Source organism: Phallusia mammillata, chromosome 4 (assembly GCF_965637545.1).
Source record: "Phallusia mammillata chromosome 4, kaPhaMamm4.hap1.1, whole genome shotgun sequence".
NCBI classification, from domain to species: Eukaryota; Metazoa; Chordata; class Ascidiacea; order Phlebobranchia; family Ascidiidae; genus Phallusia; species Phallusia mammillata.
In genome coordinates this window covers 5,049,734-5,069,784 of record NC_137255.1, presented here as the reverse complement: position 1 = coordinate 5,069,784, position 20,051 = coordinate 5,049,734, and the positions used below count along the sequence as shown (strand labels likewise).

General features: G+C 37.9%; 3 protein-coding genes across 4 annotated transcripts; 1 reads left to right on the top strand and 2 right to left on the bottom strand.

Annotated features, from left to right (window-relative positions):
* Positions 1–569: 569 nt before the first annotated feature.
* On the bottom strand, positions 570–2,312 carry LOC145222550 (scavenger receptor cysteine-rich domain-containing protein DMBT1-like; the record flags this gene model as incomplete). Its single annotated transcript, XM_080088690.1, has 1 exon — positions 570–2,312. A coding segment is annotated over one exon (1,743 nt), but the record flags the coding sequence as incomplete, so codon positions are not given.
* Positions 2,313–2,442: 130 nt separating this feature from the next.
* On the top strand, positions 2,443–9,194 carry LOC145222465 (prostasin-like). 2 transcript variants are annotated; one of them, XM_080088601.1, is made up of 12 exons: positions 2,443–4,824; positions 4,885–4,974; positions 5,202–5,334; positions 5,461–5,571; positions 6,019–6,080; positions 6,143–6,291; positions 6,391–6,486; positions 6,909–7,060; positions 7,366–7,511; positions 8,123–8,270; positions 8,353–8,382; positions 8,781–9,194. In XM_080088601.1, the coding sequence occupies exons 1-12, from the start codon at positions 4,573–4,575 to the stop codon at positions 8,909–8,911; spliced, it is 1,500 nt and encodes a 499-aa protein (XP_079944727.1). In that variant the 5' UTR covers positions 2,443–4,572; the 3' UTR covers positions 8,912–9,194. The 2 variants fall into 2 exon arrangements, with proteins under 2 accessions (XP_079944727.1, XP_079944726.1); XM_080088600.1 differs by having other exon boundaries at positions 2,443–4,974.
* A 950-nt stretch (positions 9,195–10,144) lies between these two features.
* LOC145222459 (scavenger receptor cysteine-rich domain-containing protein DMBT1-like) lies at positions 10,145–19,977 on the bottom strand. The gene is made up of 5 exons (XM_080088593.1): positions 19,294–19,977; positions 18,860–19,076; positions 17,239–18,600; positions 13,277–13,544; positions 10,145–12,504 (listed from the first exon to the last, which is right to left on the bottom strand). The coding sequence occupies exons 3-5, from the start codon at positions 17,359–17,361 to the stop codon at positions 10,508–10,510; spliced, it is 2,388 nt and encodes a 795-aa protein (XP_079944719.1). The 5' UTR covers positions 17,362–18,600; positions 18,860–19,076; positions 19,294–19,977; the 3' UTR covers positions 10,145–10,507.
* Between the last annotated feature and the right edge of the window lie 74 nt (positions 19,978–20,051).

Below are 20,051 nucleotides of genomic sequence, written 5' to 3'. Positions count from 1 at the left end.
TATTGTGTACCTTAATTGTCACGCACCTCTATTTAATCAGTACGCGCAATACACACAAGACACGGGTAAATTGGCGTCAAAAAAGGGAACACAATGTTTAACAAAAGTGAGGGTCGTTTTAGATTCATGTTATGCCATTTTGCTAGTTTTGTTCTGTTCGTTCTTGTATTGGCTGAACTACATAGTATGACACGCTTGTGGTATTTCGGTTCACAGGTTTATTTTATACCTATATAAAATGATTTGCTTTTGCACCACTTTAAAATTGCCCCTGCTACCATGCATTACCCAAACGTTGCAATTTAAGTAATTGCGTCTGAATAAAGCATGCAATGTCTGTTTGACATTCATTTTCAACAGCCTACATTAAGGTACGACACCAATAAATAATTATATATCTCCACAAAATCCAATTATTTTAAAGGAGCTGATTTATAAAGAGATTACCCAGTAGATTGGGGAGTGAATAGGAATCGAAAACCTAAACCCGGGTAGAAACTATGCAAGGAATAAAATTGCAAAGTAATATAATGACCAGTAGAATACAAGGGCAACTCAAAGTAATTTTGTTAGAACACTGCCAAGGAAGGATCGGTTGTAGAAGGTCCATCGCTGATAGAAACACTATCGTTATCATCGAGCCAAAGGTCGTGCACTGTGAGCATTATGTAATCTCCGGTATGGCCGTGTATAGTCCATGTACACACTTGGTAGTTGTATAACCCATTTGGGTAGTTAGGTGATGTTAGATAAGTGGGATCAGCGTAAATATCAAGAGTTTCAACTCCGTAGCAGGCAGGGATCATTGGCGCGGCTTTCATCAAAATCAAAAAGCCGTAATCGTTGTAATTTGCGTCAGAAGTAAACGTTATGGTAATTTGCCTGGAGTTGACAAAGAAACGGTTACGAGTGTTTGAATGCACAGATATAACGATAGAGGTTGAATTCCAACTGTCGTATACAACGAAACCATCGCCTTGACCAAAGCGGGCATCGTTAAGTTGTAATTCAATACCATGTCCTGGATACATTGTTTGGATTTTCCAAGTACAAGATAAATTGCTATCGTACATACCGGGGTAATTAATCGACGATATGTAAAGGTAAGAATAAGGGTCAATGTCCATGTACTGTGCGTCGTAACAGGCAGCTATTGCGTTATTTTCTCGTACCAGTTTGTAAGTGTCAAATAACCCATACGAAAGAATAAAGCCGGTACCCGGAAAACTATCATCAGTAGTAAATACAATCGACATGTATGGCCCAGTCGAACGTAAATATGGAGTCGATGGAGACCCATAAGGTATCTGTGGATAAAATTGGTCATGGCCATCGTAAAACATCAAATTATCTTCCGTATTTCCAAGGTTAAGCTGAATTAAAGATACTTGTATCACCCAACCAGAATAAGGCGAGTAGATACGCCAAGAACAGTAGAGCATATTATAGTAATAAAATGGGTAGTTTGGTGATTGGATTGTTTGATAAAAGGTAGGGTGGGCATCTAATTGTTCAGTTTCGTTGCACTGTGGTGAAGGCAATGCTCCGTACTGCAGAAGAAAGCCCCCTTTTGTTACTGATTTGTCGGTCGCAAAGTTAACAGCCATATAAACGACAGCAATATATGACTCAGTGGAGTAAGTCGTTCCAGTTAATTCAGCAAGTAATAAACTACTGTCGTATAAACGGAGATAATCGTAGTTTGTTTCCAAGTCGAGGTAGGTAATCTCCAAGGAGACTATCAGGTTTTCTTGATAAGGGGGGCGAATGTACCACCAGCAGTCAATGTCGTTAAAATACTGGCTAGGATAATTGGGTGAAGCTAAAGAATAGTAAGCACACGATTCGGGGTATAGATCCTCTGTGCCAGAACAATTTAAAGCATTATAATTGGAAACTATTGGATTTTCTTGCACATGAGAGAATGTTTTTGGGTACAGGTCAGCAGTCAAACCATCAACAGTAGAAACAGTCGCTTTAAAACCACTTTTTGACCCTGAAAGGTCAGAAGTAAAATGTAAAGACATACTATTTTCGGTGGACTGGTACAAACTGTTCTGATTAGTCAATGAACTCGAAAAAACGGCAATAACTGGTCCATTAACAGAGCTACCGTCATAGATGGTAAGTCGGTCGCAGCATTCCTCGATATCTGTGTCAATGATATTAAGTTGAACTATTTTATCATCAGGCACACGAATTAGCCGCGCGATGTCAGCAGAGTTCGGATAAGGTTGAGGATAGTTGGGAGAAAAGATCTCACCAACCAAATCCTGAACAGAGGAGCCGCAAAGATCGAATACCACCTGGGCCCTGTTTTGTATCTTCACATCGGAATCGACCAGGTCTGGCACGGTTACTTTGTACTCGACGTTAAAGGCAATCTCCGTGTTACTTTTAATGTGGATTGTGTTTTTTGTCGTTTGCGGTTGTGTGACGAAGGTTTCTGAAAAAGTTTGAAACAAAGGTAAGCTAAAAGTAAGTTCGTCTAATTTTAAACAGACAACATGTAGGTTAAAGTTGTCGCCCTGTAGTGTTTAAGTAGTGTTTTGATTTAGCTGATATCCTACGATTTAACCTACTACGTGTGTTGTTGCGTTCAACTTTAACTTACTAATGTGCTGTTGCGGTTTGAGGTATTTGCACACATTTTATGTAATGCCTGCTTTTGTTAAGTTAGTTTCATTTAGCTTGGCTGCGAAAAGCGAAGGATCAGCATTGCATTGAATAGCGTCTGAGCAACAAAATAGCTACATATCTTTGGAATGTATTGCAGCAGAGGTCACAATTGGTGGATCAAGGTTAAACGATCTGCAACTGCACCTTCGCTGCGCTGCCTTAAAATGCTCACTGCTTTACTGCGTTTTGTGTAATTTACCTCAGGTTGATGATAAATAATGGTAGTATCTTATTAAAAATATGTAGTATTACGAAATTGCATTTTACCTGGTAAACGTTTTGAGGAATGCATAACAGCCACGTGGTCGCCCTTTATCGCATTACAGAGCAACTCCTGCATCCCCTTGAGGTCAGTTTTCATTCCATTGTACGCAACTCGTTCCGTGTGCAGAGTAAAATACATCATCTCAGCGGAATCAGGGATATACGTGTGAAAACCGACATCATTAATTGTTTCACCAAAGTTCTTAAGGTTTTGAAGGTCATTGATCGGCGATGGCGGAACGGGCCACAAAACATTCGCCTACAATGTAAACAATAAGAATGCTTCAGGAAACTGCACAAGTCACACAGGGCCGTTGAGAGAAAGACAACATGTGCAGGTGCAAAATATTTCCTAACTTTATCTAGATGCCTGGTTATTTGTATTAGAGAACCAATACGATTCACGCGACATTCTGCTGCAATGTTTTTTTCGGAATCAAAGCAATATTAATCAATTGATTTGTTCTTACTGAAATTTGTTCTGAGATTTAATATTTTGAACCTGGTACGGTTCACCGGCTACACTTCACTCTTGTGAGTGTATTGGACCTGTATTGGCCAACAAAATCTTGTTTCCGAACCGGGTAAGCAATAGTTTCACAAAAAATATATAAGGTGCAAGGAAACTGCTGTTTTACTTGCTTTTTTGTATCGTACTGCAAAAATGAGTGCTTTTTTCGTAATTTTTGAAAGGTTTTGTCTTTTTGATTCATAAGGAGCAAAATAAGTGAGAAACTGGTTGTTTTTTTCTGTGGAGTTTCCTTTTACCAGTATCTCTGTAACACTAACCGTGGAACTATAGCATCGTACCGCATAAACAAAACAAAATACCAACGTTTTCGGGCAACTTGTCGAGCACGAGGCGCCAGACAACCAACTTATTAGATAAAAAAATTGAAACGATTAATTTGTACTGTATCATGTATATAATGACTAATACTGTAGGCCTATAGTTGTTTAAAGTTTCGAGCATGTATTGATACGTGGTCGACTTTAATTGCTCCAAGCTTAAAAGAAATTAGTCCAGCTATTTTTTAGAGTAACGTGTGGCAATGTAATTTGTATTTTTCAAAGCCACTAATTCAATGACAAAGCTAACAAGGTCGGAGGGTTATTTATTCACGTGTTACCACTTGTCGCATAAATTGATTTGTGCACAAATCAAAGTAAAATTAACTTTTTGATTCAACACCTGCAATAACAATCACACACAGACTTCTAATAGGTCATGGGTACATAGTTTAAGCGTGTTTTGCCCACAAAAGCTAGTTAACAAACAAACGTTTTCAAATAGCTTTTATTCTATGTCAACGACGAAGAATAGAATGGAAATTGCCTTCATGGTGAATATAATCGTAAACATATTGGAAATTTTGCAGACTAAAAGGTTGAACCAGCAACAGGTGCATTTGTGGTAAACATGTACTGTGATGTATACTTTTTGCAGAGTTTAGATTGTCTAACAGTTTTGTAAGTGTATAATTTTGAACATAACCGAGCCATTTTGATGCTAAAATTTGCAATCGGATAAATACTAAACCAGAAAGTTTCGAATTTGGAAAAAAGTATCAAACATTTTTTTGTTGTTTGCAAGGAAAACAATTTCTGCTAAATTAATAGAGTACAAAAATGTTTTACTTTATCTGTTTCTTTATTATTGCGTCTCTGATGCAAACATCAAAGGGTAGGAAAATCCAATTTCGATTTTTGTTCGCAAAACTTGTGTTTCATTTTCTATTTTTTTATAAAGCACAATACGACATATGCAACGCACCGTCGCTTATCACCGAAGCTTCAGGGTCTATCAAGTCACCAAATTATCCATCTGATTATGGCAATTATTTGAGTTGCACAACAAAAATTATAGCACCGGAAGGCAAGGTGGTATCAGTCTTTTACAGTTTCGATCAATACAAAACTGTTAACTTTTATCGAATACAGGCTATTTTGGTCTCTTTTATGGATTTCGATGTTGAACTTTCAACAAATTGCAAATCGGACCAATTGAAGATTTACGATGGCACAGTCCTGGTAAAGAGTATTTGGTGTTGTTTTTAAAATCTTATGTTCATTTAAATGCAGTTCATGTAACCATTATAACTTCTGTGTTATATTCTTATGTTCCCATAAGTTCACTTTTCCTTGGCTGCAAGAATGAACAACAAGTCAAGTATGTTGACTATTCATGTCTTATATAAATGGGCTTTTATATTTTTGTATAATGTTTGGATGAGAGTCTATTATATACATTTTTTTAGTACACCAGCAAAGGATTCTGCGGCAATATTCCACCAAGAAACTTCCTCGCTCATAATTCAATTGTCAAGTTTGTATTTACCACCGATTTTGCTGGAAGTGAAAAAGGATTTTCCATTCGATGGACATCTAGAGGTAGCTGTACATAAATATTGCTAAACTAAACGCAAAATGATTTAAAAGTCGAGCATACGTGCAGAATTTTTCGGTAATGATGACGTCAAAGCGGTTACATGAGTCCATTTTTTTGCTGTTTTTCAGCGCGATGTTCCAGCAATGAGTTTACATGTTGGGACGGAAATTGCATTCCACTGACGCAACAATGCAATGGAATACGTCACTGCGTTGATGATAGCGACGAAATCGAATGCGGTAAACAAAATCACCTTTGCAAAAATTAAAAGCAAACGAAGCTTATTAAACGTCGTTAATGCAACTTTACACCAGATGTATAAATAATGTTACAAACAAGGATTTCTGTCCTGTCGCGTTTACTTATACGCGTTTATTAGAAAAGATAACCTTTTGAGCTTTTCGGCTGATACCCAGAAGCAGTCAGTTAGTTTTTAAGCCAATATTTGCTTTAATTAATTGCACAACAGGTCCACACAGTATCGTTTCCAAAATAGAATTGCATGGCACCACAAAAACCAGTCAATAAAATTACAAGGCGCAGAACACAAGGTGTACCTTACGCAAAAGACGAGGGCGGTCACAGACATGTTACCGTCAGCCGTAATTGATGGCTACACTCGCCAACGAGACTTATAGGTCGAAATAGTGTTCACTGTCTGCAGCTTAACATTTGTTTGTGTTTAGCACTGTCAAGCGAAACGAGTGCTGAATGCGGTAAACCAAGCGTGGCACCTCATTTTTTGTGGGTAAGTTGAGTAAACATTACGTGAAACATGCCATGTTGTGTGACTTCTGCCACTCGATGCAGGACACAAAGATCGTGGGTGGCAACGAGCAGGTGCCAGGATCATGGCCTTGGCAAGTATTGCTCAACAGTAGGTCGGGAGTGCTTTGTGGAGGTTCTATTTTGAGCTCGGAATGGATCATCACTGCTGCACATTGTTTTGAAATCGAAGAGTAAGTACAATGTTTAAAAAACTCAGTAAAAACCAAGCCTTTTATTGTCACTCTCAGCGATTAAATACATGCGGTTCTGACTTACGGCTGTTGATTTAGGAGTGTTACAGTTTATGCTGGAGTGCATGCATTTCCGCCGACCACCGGGTTGCAAAAAAGAGCCGTAAGGATAATAAACCACGAAGAGTACCACAGGTCAGTTAACTTTGATCTTGTTTTATATCATTTAACTAACAGTTTCCTTTGTCGCTACACCGGTATGTTACGCAACATGTATTTCAACTTGTTCGTGATTTGTCCCAAAATCAGGGAGTCGAACCGGAACTGAATCCGAACCCGCGAACCGGTTTGAGCGGTTAATTTCATTAAACTTGAACCGGCCAGGTAGATGATGGATACAATTCAATTGAAACAAATGAAAATTTAAACCGGTTTAAAATCCGCAAACCCGAACTCGAAAATATTCTTTTTCAAAAACCTGAACCAAACCCGACCCCTTAAAAACAAAACGAAGTTAACCCGAACCGAACCTGAACCGATATGACAAGCAGTTCGACTCCCTGTGGCCAATATATAAGCCGATATTTTTCTTGTAAAACGGCTGTTTTATTTTTCAGTTCAAGCAAGCAACACGACATAGCTTTAATTAAACTTAACTCTCCATTGGATTTTGGCACCAATATCAGACCAATTTGCCTACCAGAGGACACAGATACCTTTGACATTCCACCTGGCACCACCTGTGTTACTACTGGATGGGGGACATTATGTAAGTACTGAAATTCTAACCAAGTGGCTGTTTGATTAACATTTGTCGAAATCGCGTTTCATCAAAAACAAGTGTAAAACATTAGCACCAGACAGTGCAAACTGTTTCGACCTATAAGGTTTCATCAGTGCAGCACATGGTGACGCCGCATTGGCTAGTGTAGACATACAACGGCACTCCAGTTTGTTGGGAGTACCGGGCCTATCTCTCATCCCCAGCTGCACTGATGAGACTTTATAGGTCAAAACACTGTCTTATCATTGATGATTTAACAAAGGAAAAACAAAATTCTGATTATTTCTTAGCGAGCAATCACGACTTACCGTCAGCATTACACCAAGTCAGAGTTCCTATCGTCGACCAAGACGAGTGCCGTAATAGCTACAGTGCGTTATTGGAAACTCAGATTTGCGCTGGAGATTACACGAAGGGAGGGGTGGACTCGTGTCAGGTAAATCAGAATACGTAGTAGTTTGCAATTGACAGAAATTCATGTTGTATGTTGTGATTCAACCATTTAGGAGTTGATCTTAGTTTGCCTAATTTTCTGATACTTTCTTTCGCTGGAATTATTCGGCCGAAAATCGAATCTTTGTAAAAATGGCCGATAAAAATCGGCAAACCCAGTATCCGACACATCTCTAGTTTCGTGCACTTTAAGTATAACACGACTGCGAGGGGTGTTGATTGGACCAGTCGAGGGGGCGAAAATCTGTGTCAACTCATTTAAAAACAAGAGATAAATCATTTTCCAAAGTACTCCTAGAACCCACATATAACACATAAATGACGGTATTATATTTTTTGCGTTTATTTCTTTTATAGGAAAGAAAAAAAAAACGTTTCCCAACCTTTAATTTAAGCGATAGCAAGTTTAAAATCCCCAAACTCTGCAGGTGCAACTTGACAATGAAGAATTTTTTTACGGGGTTCAAACCCAGGACACTCCCGGGAAGTAATCCCGATTTGAGTTTTTAGTGTTTTTGCGTGAATACGGGTCAGGTGCGCCGGACCATTCGGCCAACTTGACAACGAAGAATTCAAATGAACAGTATTTTACAGGGCGACTCGGGAGGTCCACTTGTATGCTTTATCGGTGAAAGCACGTGGTTTCTTATAGGCGTCACGTCTTTTGGGAGAGATTGTGCACAGGCCAACTTTCCGGGCGTCTACACACGCGTCGCAAAATACAATTCTTGGATACGAAAATGTAAGTGCAGATAATTTGCCTAAAGTTGTCGGTAATTTAAGATGTCTTTTTACAAACTAACACATTATTACTCTTGTTACAGTCGCAAGAATTACGTCGCCAGCAATTCCAGGTTTGTTTTGTGAATGTAGAATTTTTAAGTCCATAAAGATCATGTTTATCAGCTATCTATCACACATATATAGGCCTACAGGTTTAGTTAAAAAACGGATTTTCGTTTAGATTTTGGTTTTTTAGTAACAAATTTACTCTTGTTACAGTCGCAACAATTACGTCTGTAGCATTCCCAAGGTTGTTCTGTACAGACTATAAAATTAGAATTGTAGGCTATAAAATTAGAATTAAAACTTCTAATAGAGTTTTATTTAAAAAGATTTGTTTTAAAGTTGTCTAAGTTAGCACATAGAACTACAGTTTTGGTCAAAAAACGGGTATTTATACATGTTTTGGTCTAAAATGCAGAAACAAATTTTTCAAAACCAACTATATCTTGTCTATTACCTTTTACAGTCAATTTCACAACACCAACGACAAATTATGAACACGGTTCTGAAGATGCAAGTTCATCCTTTCAACCTTTCTATGCTTCACCACATACAACAATATTTACTGTCGGTTTTGCATATTTGTTTGCAAAATGACAAGCATAACTTTCCAATGTTTGTGTGCCAATTTACATGTAACATAGGCTTGTTAAGAAACGCTGAAAAGATTGCAGAAGGTTTTTGGTTTAAGAATGTGTTCATGCGATTTCTATTGGGCTTAAACTCATATTCTCTAAACGTGGAACATGGTACGCCAGGCCCGTTGAAACGCATGATGCCTTACTGCTGTAGTGCTTATCCCGGTAGTCTAATGAATATATATTCTCTTAGCTCTCTGTTAGTGCATTGGAAAAGCGTAATAAAATGGGGGTAAATTATACCTATTATGGTCACTGCAGCTTAAGTCTACTTCAAAAATGACAGAAGAAGGCAGGATTAGTTTTTCGTTGATGGCTGCATGTCCGTGTGAATTTAAGGTAAATTCTGGTGCCACGGACGTTTTAGTATTTAAATAGCCTAGACTTAGTCTATAACAGAAAAAAATATTCGTAGAAAATTATTGCATGCACACGCCGCATTAACAAAAGACTCCTTCAAAATTTTTGTTATTTTAAGCTTTTGTTATGTTTGGTACATGATACACAAAATCCTGAACTGAAACCACAAACATATCCAACACCACAGAACGAAAACTTATCCCGTGACAAACTCCAACAAATCGCATGTAAGTGGCCTAATTGTTATTAGTCTTCGTTACTATGTCATCAACGTCACCAGGGGCCCATTGAACAGAGTAATTGCTTCGGCATGAAGTCAAGGGCCACCACCAAGCACGAGAAGAAAAGAAACATTTTCTTGTCCCCCTTCCTATCTGTATGGGCCAATATATCTGTCGAAATACAGCTTGACAATCAGAATCAACACTATTTAGCTGCAAAACCTATTTTAATCTTGAACTTTGATATTCATGGGCCGAAGACCCCACATCTTTTCCTAGTTTGTGGCGAAATGTATAGGCTTCAACACTGTACCGTTCGTACAGTACAGTGACTTTTTAACCAAATCGTCATTAGTTGTGTTTTGTTTTATATTACATGCAAATGAATTCTTTTTTTATTGTTATAATCCCTAAAACTGTTTAATTTTCTTTGTACATAAAATTTTCAAAAGCTTTTTATATAATGAAAACGTTACCGCAAAATGTGGTATAATTTAATACTTCCTTGCGAAATTATGCTTGTTTGTTTGCTTGTTATCAGAAGATAGTGCGTGCCTTTATTGTCACGTACCTCTATTTAATCAGTACGCGCAATACACACAAAACACAGGTACATTGGCGTCGGAAAAAAGGGAACTGAATGTTGAGTTTAAGAAAAGTGAGGGTCGTTAAACATTCATTTGAAGTCACTTTGATAGTTTTTTTCGTTCGTTCTTCCATTGGCTAAACTCCATAGCATGACACGCTTGTGGTATTTCTGTTCACATGTTTATTTAATACCTCAAAAATGATTTGCTTTTGCACCGCTTTAAATTGCCTCTGCCACCATAAATTACCCAAACGTTGCAATTTAAAAAATTACGTTTAAATAAACATTCATTTTCCACAGCCTACATTAAGGTATGACACCAATAATTAATTATATATCTTCACAAAATCCAATAATTTTTAAAGGAGCTGATTTATAATAGGAATCATCCAGTAGTTTGGGGAGTTAGTAGAAATCGAAAACCTAAACCAGAGTAAAGACTGTGCATGGTAACAAACTGGACTGTCATATAGTTGCCAGTAGAATACAAAGGAGACTCATAGGAATTTTGATAGTACTCTGCCAAGAAAGGGTCCGCTGTAGACGAGCCATCCCAAAACATAACATGGTCGTAAGCATTAACACTAAGGTCGTGCACAGTAAGCATTATGTAATCTCCACTGTGCGCGTGTATGGTCCAAGTACACACTTGTAGGGAATACAATCCGCTTGGGTAGTTTGGTGACGTAAGATAGGTTGGTACATCATAAATGTCAAGAGTTTCAACTCCATAGTTACAGGCAGGGTTCATTGGTGCGGCTTTTAATAAGATCAAAAAGCCGTAATCGTTGTAATTTGCGTCAGAAGTAAAGGTTATGGTAATCTGCCTGGAGTTGACAAAGAAACGGTTAGGGGTGTTTGAATACACAGATATAACAGCAGAAGAAGTTGAATCCCAACTGTCGTACACAACGATACCATCGCCTTGGCCAAAGCGGGCATCGTTTAGTTGTAACTCAATACCGTATCCTGGATACATTGTTTGAATTTTCCAACTACAAGACATATTGCTATCGTACATGCCGGGGTAATTCAACGATATGTAAAGGTAAAAATATGGATTAATGTCCATGTAATGTGCGTCGTAGCAGGCAGCTATTGCGTTGTTTTCATTAATTAGTTGGTACCGGTATACAGATATATACGCAAGACTGAACCCCTTGCCTGGAGTACTGTCGTCAGAATTAAATACTACAAACATGTAGGAGCCTGTCGAAAGCAGAAATTGAGACGGATACGGAATTTGTGGGGAGTAGTACGAAGGACCATCTAAAAACAATAAATTATCTTCAAAATTTCCAAGGTCGATCCCAGATGCAAATAATCGCACCACCAAATCTGTAGATTGAGTATATATACTCCATGTGCAATGTAGCATATTATAGTAATAAAATGGGTAGTTTGGTGATTGTAGATAGCGGGCGGAAGGAGCGTAAGCAATCAGATGTTGAGTTTCGTTGCATTGGGGTGAAGGTAGTGCTTCATACTGCACAAAAAAGCCGCCTTTTGTTACTGATTTGTCGGTTACAAAGTTAACAGACATATAAACGACTGCAATATATGGGTCTGGTGAATAAGTCGTTCCAGTTAATTCAGCAAGCAATAAACTACTGTCGTATAAACGGAGATAATCGTAGTTTGTTTCCAAGTCGAGGTAGGTAATCTCCAAGGAGACTATTAGGTTTTCTTGATAAGGGAGGCGGATGTACCACCAGCAGTCAATGTCGTTGAAATACTGACTGGGATAATTGGGTGAAGCTAAAGTATATAAAGCACACGATTCAGGGTATAGATCCTCTGTGGCAGAACAATTTAAAGCATTATAATTGGAAACTTTTGGTTTTTCTGGTACATAAGAGAATGTTTTTGGGTACAGGTCAGCAGTAAATCTTACATCATAAGAAACAGTAGCTTTGAATCCATTTTTTGACCCTGAAAGGTCAGAAGTAAAATGTAAACACATACTATTTTCAGTGGAACGGTAAAAGCTATTCGAATTGGTCAATGAACCCGATATAATGTCAATAACTGGTCCATCAACAGAGTTACCGTCATAGATGGTAAGTCGGTCGCAGCATTCCTCGATATCTATGTCAACGATATTAAGTTGCACTATTTTATCCTCAGGCACACGAATTAGCCACGCGATGTCAGCAGAGTTTGGATAAGGTTGAGGATAGTTGGGAGAAAATATCTCACCCACCAAATCCTGAACAGTGGAGCCGTAAAGATCAAATACCACCTGGGCCCTGTTTTGTATCTTCACATCGGAGTCGGTCACGTCTGGCACGGTTATTTTGTACTCGATGTTAAAGGCAATCTCGGTGTTACTTTTGATGTGGATCGTGTTTTTTGCCGATTGCAGTTGTGTGACGAAGGTTTCTGCAAAAGTTTGGCACAAAGATAAGCTAAAAGTAAGTTACAAAAATTGGTGTTTGGATTTAAGTGATGTCTTACAACTGGATTAACCTGTGATTCATGTACATCGACATAATAAACCCTATTCGTGGGCACCGGCACAAAATTTAGCAAGAATAGGCAGTCCACGATAAACTCTAGTCGCATTCAGTGTTATTTACCCTGATGAAGACGACCCGTATGGGACGTCGAAACGTCGGAATAAAATTTCATTTTCCAGAAGAGCTCTACAAACTTGATATTATCCAGGCAGCAACACCTTATTTAAGAGGAGGCTAGGTTTGACGCATACATACTTATATGGATGGATTACGATATCTTGTAACTACGTAAATATGGGCGCAAGTTATATTCAGTGCGACTACGTTGCCTAAAAGCCGTATCATTCTTATCACGTGCACCAGTTTGTTTGTTCTAAATACAGCAAAACGGCAGAGATTACGGCAACAACATATAAAAACGTTTACTGTATAAAGCAGACACGCTAGTTTGGTCATTCACTGACTTTGTGCCTCCTCTTGCCTTTACGTACCGGCACCCATGGGCCTATTTGTTGCCTATTAAGGTTTTAGTATAAAGTTGCCTTGTTGCAGTGTCTTTATTTGAATAGTTCGGTCCATTTCGCATGGTTGCAAAAAGCGCAGCAACAGCATTGCACTGACTAGCAATTGAAGTTGAAATGAAACTATAACCGTATTTTACTGCAAACCTGCAATACTACGAAATTGCAGTTCACCTGTTAGACGTTTCGAGGAATGCATAACAGCCACGTGATCGCCCTTTATTGCTTTATCGAGCATCTCCTGCGCTCCCTTGCGGTCAGTTTTCATTCCTTTGTAAGCAACTCCTTCCGTGTGCATAGTAAATGAAGTCATTTCAGCGGAATCGGGGATATACGTGTGAAAACCGACGTCACCAGCTGTTTCACCCATGTTCTTAATGGCGACCTTGAGGTTTTGAAGGTCATTGATCGGCGATGGCGGAACGGGCCACAAAACATTCGCCTACAACGTAAACAATAAGAATGTTTATCGGGACACTGGAAAAGTCACACAGAGCCGTTGAGAGAAAAACAATAATGTGCAGGTGCGAAATGTTTAATAAAACCCTTTCAAGCATAACTTTATCTATATGCCTGGTTATTTGAGTTAGAGAACCAATATGATTCATGCGACATTCTTCTGCAATGTTTTTCAGATTCAGAGCAACATAAAAAATTGATAAACTTTGTTCTGAGATATAATATTTTTGGACCTGGTGCGGTTCACTGACTACACTCCACTCTTGTGAGACCTGTATCTGTCAACAAAACCTCGTTTCGGAACCGGGTAAGCAATAGTTTCGCAAAAATTATATGAGGTCAAGGAAACGGGGACTTTTTTGTATCGTACTGCAACAATGAATGTCTTTCTTCGTAATTTTTGAAACGTTTTGTCTATTTGATTCAGAAGGAGCAACATAAATGAGTAACAGGTTATTTTTTCTGTGGAGTTTTCTTTTACTAATATCTTTGTAACACTAACCGTGGAACTATAGCATCGTATCGTTTAAACCATAAACAAAACAAAATACCAACGTTTTCGGGCAACTTGTGGAGCACAAGGCGCCAGACCACCAACTTAGATAATTCAACATTGTCACGATTAGTTTATACGATATACCATGTATAAAATGAGTAATACTGTAGTCCGCCTATACATGTTTGACGTTTCGATCATGTATGGTACGTTGTCGACTTTAATTGCTACAAGTTCAAAAGAAATTAGCCTGGTCCAGCTATTGTTTGGAGTAACGTGTGGCAATGTAATTTGTATTTTTCGAAGCCACTAATTCAATGTCAAAGCTAACAAGGTCGGAGGGTTATTTATTTACGTGTTACCACTTGCCGCATAACTTGATTTTCGCACAAATCAAAGTACAATACAAAACTTTTTGATCCAACACCTGCAATATCAACCACAAACAGACTTCTAAGCGGTGATTGGTAAATAGTTTAAGCGTTCTATACACACAAAAGCTACTCGACAAAGAAACGTTTTCAAATAGCTTTTATTCTATGTCAAGGGCGAAGAAATAGAACGGAAATTGCCTTGTGAATGATTCAGTACAAGTGCATAGCCTGTGTATTCTATTCTTCAAGCGAAATATACTTAACTCAACATTGTGTCAGGCAAACCAAGGTCAAGTCTTAAATAGTTGAATCACATAAAACATAAATTCCTGCCAATTGCAAACTATTCTGTATGTATCGGTCAACACAACCCTGTAGGACCTGTGGCCCCCTTAAAAAATGTAAATGACAATCTCATGTTGGAATTCGGTACTAAATTCGACTTTAAACATGTCGAAGGAAATTATGTAAGTACTGAACTTCTAACCATTTGACTAGCATGTTTTATTAACATTTGTCGAAATCGCGTTTCTGTGTATTCATTAAAAACAAGTGTAAAGACATAAGCAGCATGTAGTGCCAACTGATTCGACATATACGGTATTATTAGTGCAGCTGGTGATGCGAGATGGCCCGTATTGGCTAGCCATCGAAACGGCACTCCAGCTTGTTGGAAGAAACGGGCTGTAAAACCATGCCTCATCTGTTTTGTTCTAATCCACAACTAGGCACAAACTAGAGGAGTGCCGTTGGATGGCTAAACCAATACGGCCTATCTCCCGTCACCAGCTGCACTGATGAGACTCTATAGGTCGAAACAGTGTGCACTGTCTGCAGGTTATCATTTACTCGCTTGAAGCTTTTACAAGGGTAGCAAAAACTTTTGATTATTTTGTAGCAAGCAATCACGACATGCCGTAAGCAATACACCAAGTCAGAGTTCCAATTGTCGACCAAGACGTTTGCCGAAAGTCCTACAGTGCTATATCGGAAACTCAAATTTGCGCTGGGGATAATAAGAAGGGAGGGGTGGACTCGTGCCAGGTAAACCAGAATACAGAATAGTTGGCAATTGGTAGGAATATGTTTTATGCGATTCAACTATTTATGAGTTGATCTTGGTTTGCCTTATTTCCTGTCACAATGTTCAGTCTAATTTATTTCGCTTGATAATAGAATAGAATACGCAGGCTACACACTTGTACTAAGTCATTTACAAGCCGGAAATAGCTGCCCAACGTTAAAACGCTATGGAGGGCAAAATAGTGGGTGAAACAGTTGGTGGGTCACGACCGAACGCGCAGGAGCTACACCATTTGATAAAGGGTTATTTGGCGGAAGTTTGGCGCACTGTGAGTATAACACGACCGGGGTGGGTAATGTTGGTGTAACTCGTCGAAGGGGCCCTACCATCTGTGACGAGTCATCTTTAAAAACTCTGCAGGTGCAGCTTGACAATAAAGAATTCAAATAAACAGTATTTTACAGGGCGACTCAGGTGGACCACTTGTGCGTTTTATCGGCGAAAGCACGTGGTTCCTGATAGGACGTCTTTTGGAAGAGATTGTGCACAAGCCAAAAATCCTGGGGTACACACGAGTCGCAAAATACAATTCCTGGATACGAAAATGTTAGTGCAGAAAATTTACTTGATGTTGTCGCTAAATTAAAGATGTCCTTTTACGAACTAACACGTCATTACTCTTGTTACAGTCGCAACAATTACGTCACCATCACTTCCAGGTTGGTTTTATAAATATATAGTATTGGAATAAGGACTTCTAATAGAACTGTTTAGTTTATTAAAATGTGTCAGCAGTCTAGCTAGCACATAGGCCTACAGTTTGCATGTTTTGGTGCAAAATGGCAGTAACACAATCAAATATCTTGTCTGTTACATTTTACAGTCAATTTGACACCAACGACAAATTACGAACACGGTTCAATAAATGCAAGGTCAACTTATTCACCTTTCCATGCTTCACCACATACAACAATAATTACTGTTGGTGTTGTATATTTGTTTGCGAAATGGCAAGCATAACTGTTTTTGCCTATATACCCACTGTGCAGAATTAGTGACTCCAAATTAGAGACAGACCCATATTATATGATGCATATGTTTCACTATCACGTGCTTTGGCGATTTCCTTTCCAATGTTTGTTTGCCAATTTACATGTAACATATTAAGAAACGGCGAAAAGATTGTAAAAATCGTTTGTTTTAAGAATGTGTTCTTGAGATTCCGAAGCTTAGGTCTACAAATGAACGCGGAACATTGTACGCCGCGCCTGTTAAAAAGGCGTGATGTCGAACTGCTGTAGTGCTTATCCCAGTAATGAATATATATTCTCTTAGCTCTCTATTAGTGCATTTGAACAGCGTAATAAAATGAGCGTAGATTATACATATTATGATCACTGGGGCTAAAATCTAGACCTACTTCCAAGATGACAGATGAAGTAAAATGCAGAATCGATTTTAAGTTGTGGGCAGTAAGTCCCTATTAACAAAAGCCATTTAAAAGAAACATTCTGGTAGCATAGACGCTTCAGGGAATAGCGGATAATTGCAATTTATATGTAACAAAGCGTAATTGCTCATTTGATAATACTGAAATATTCAACATTTGTAGAAAAGGTTTGAGCCCTGTTGTTTTGCGATGTGACCATAGTTCGGTTATGCAATTTACTCGTGAAAGAAGCACCATATTTGGTCAAGAACCTTTTAGCCAAAGTAAACTTTTAAATGCAATGGATATTTAACCCATGACAAAAGGAATCCAAATCATACATTGACAACTTACTCTTTCGTATACAGGTTGTAGTGGTGAAAGTCCAACAACGAAAAACTCGTTTTCTTTTACTGCTTTACAGGTGATGAAACAAACCTGCGCTATAACTAACGCAAAGAACTTCAAATATGCCATTGTATATAATGTCTAAGCACTGTAAGTTACATTTTGCAAGTAAATTAAAACCCAGGAATATTAATACATAGGTTAAGCTTGTAGTTTAGACCTTACAAATCCAAAGCAAATAATTTTTGCGGCGTTTTCCGGTTACATTGTGAAACATCAACCTTCCGTTAAAACGTCAATGTCTAACTGTCTGCCAACAGGGTAATGGACTTTCCTGTGAGGATAAAGGTAGACATGCTGTCGTGGGAACAAACATATTGTGCATCTGTTGCATTCCCACGAACCAGTCAAGCTGTCGTTTACCGTGTGGTGGGTTCAAAACAAATATGGTTTCCCTGTGCTGTGTAGGTAAAAGTTCAATAAGAACTCTACATTTATTTTGAAAGGTTTCACCCTTCTGTGATTGCTGTAGAAGTGAAGGTTCCAGAAAAAAGCAAGATTTTTAACTTACCTGGTAAGATTTTAAGCCGATATTTCTTATAAATGTATGTTTAAAACAAAAATAAGTCAAATGCAGACAATAAACCATGAAATTTTACATAAAACCAACACCATTACAGAAAGTTTTTGATACAATTCTTGTTGTGTGTTGCCATCATCCAACCTGCGGTCCCATGAACAGAATTTGAGTGGATTTTTGTATGTTTTTCCTTTACCTGTACCATTTTTTAGCAAAGATGTACACAAAATGTGGTAGCAAACTTGTCTTCCAGCCTGCAGGTCACTTCACAAATGTTGTTTCATTCCAAATTGTGTGAGTATTGATTCCCATTTTGTTTGTCTGTTTGTTTTGCATGATTCATGTGTCCATGCCAAGTTTAAATATTTCCACCATTAAAAATGTGGACTCAGAATGTTATTGAAGGCAATAGTCCAACTTACCATTGTTGTCATGTGTAATATGTGCACTTGCACGTTATCATTACTTTGTTAATGAAGTACAATAGTACTTAATGAACCTCATTAAAAAAGTAGTAATATTGCACCAATTCACATTCATTTTATAACATGAAAAATGTTATTTTGAAAAAAAACTCCCCATACCTGTGACCACACAAAAAATAGATCATTTTTAAAACATCATCATCACTTGACATTTTGATCCATATACCATGTGGAGTTTTCAAATTCACTGTTACCGCCAAGCAAATTGACAAACACGTTGTTCCAGTCTCAATTAGTAGTTGCACATAAACTGTAAAATATCGCAAAATCCAACAGTCGGGTCAGTCACTCAATAAGCACTTCCTGTAAACAAAGACAATAAAATGATATTCAATAACATACAAGTATACCATTTCTTTGGTGCTGCAGTCGGTCACCAGGGTTTTTGTTCATACGCAACAACATACCTAACTAAAAATACCAGCTATGTCTTTGCACGTTTGTGGCTTTTTTGCCATGACAAGTGCACTAAGGCACAATATAGACAAGTGACTCTCAAAGAGTCAAGATGCATATAACTGTACAGTCAGAACGGTATGAATATACTTAGCTTTTAACATACCTTGTATGCAGATTTTTCCTGATTTATTCCATTATTAACACTTCAGACTTTTGGCATTGTAAAATGAATTTCCACCAGCTGTGTGGAAAATTTGTTCTTGGATGCTAATTCTCCATTGATTTCTCCAAAATGTTTAAAACCAACTATGGTGTTGCAGAGTTCTGGACAATCCATTGTAGAGTCATATGAAAACATCAATAGCTAGTGTATGGCAAGCCTGATAAATAAAACATTGATAAGAACCCACTAAAAAAGTTAACGTGTCTCTGTCAGCTTTACTTTTTTACAAAAAATAAACATTAAACCAACAAAAACATGAAAATATTTCTTTGTTGGTTACATTTCAAGTTAGCTAGTTAAATTATATAATTTTCACAAACTAAGCAAGATAAGCTTGCTTGATGTGATTTACTTTTTATTTATTTACAAATTACCTATTTACAGACGTTATTAAATGTTGGACAAACAGAAAAAACAGTTGTAGGGTGGGCAGGAAACCTGCACCTGCACCTCTCATTATAACAGTATGTAAATCAATAAAAAAAATATTTTACCAAAACACTAAATGTACATGCCACACTGACAATGAACATGTTTAGAGAAAGAAAAGAATTAAGTAGACAACCCAATAAAAAAATCATTCAAACACCTTTAATACATTTATACCCAAATACACTGGGTGGGATCTGGGATGGAGTACCTTTATAGGTTTGAAAGGTATTTTACAAATTGTGCTTGATGGCATTGCTGAATTAAACGGGATAAAATGTGTCCTGCAGCAAAAAACTTATGCTTAATAAAAGGCCTAAAATAAGCCACCAATGCACACAATGCTGAAAAATGGATTTTCTTAGGCTAAAAAATACACATACACCAAGATATCTAAGAGACCTAAGATAGAACTCAACTTTACTGCTAGTGCACTTGTTCTCAGTGCTGTACAATTTTACAAACTTCTGAATATGATGTTGCTTTTAGAATAGTCTCTTTGTTCCAAACATTTCTCAGAACATTAGATGTCCACCTGACTACATCGGATATGTCCGTCGTGGCATTGACTGACATTATTGCATAAAAACTGAAACCTTTATTTTTAAATTTAAACCTAACATACGATACGCGCCACTTTTCTTTCAAAAGTAAATACATTTTGCAACGAAGGCGACTGCAAATATATCCGGTGCAGCACAAT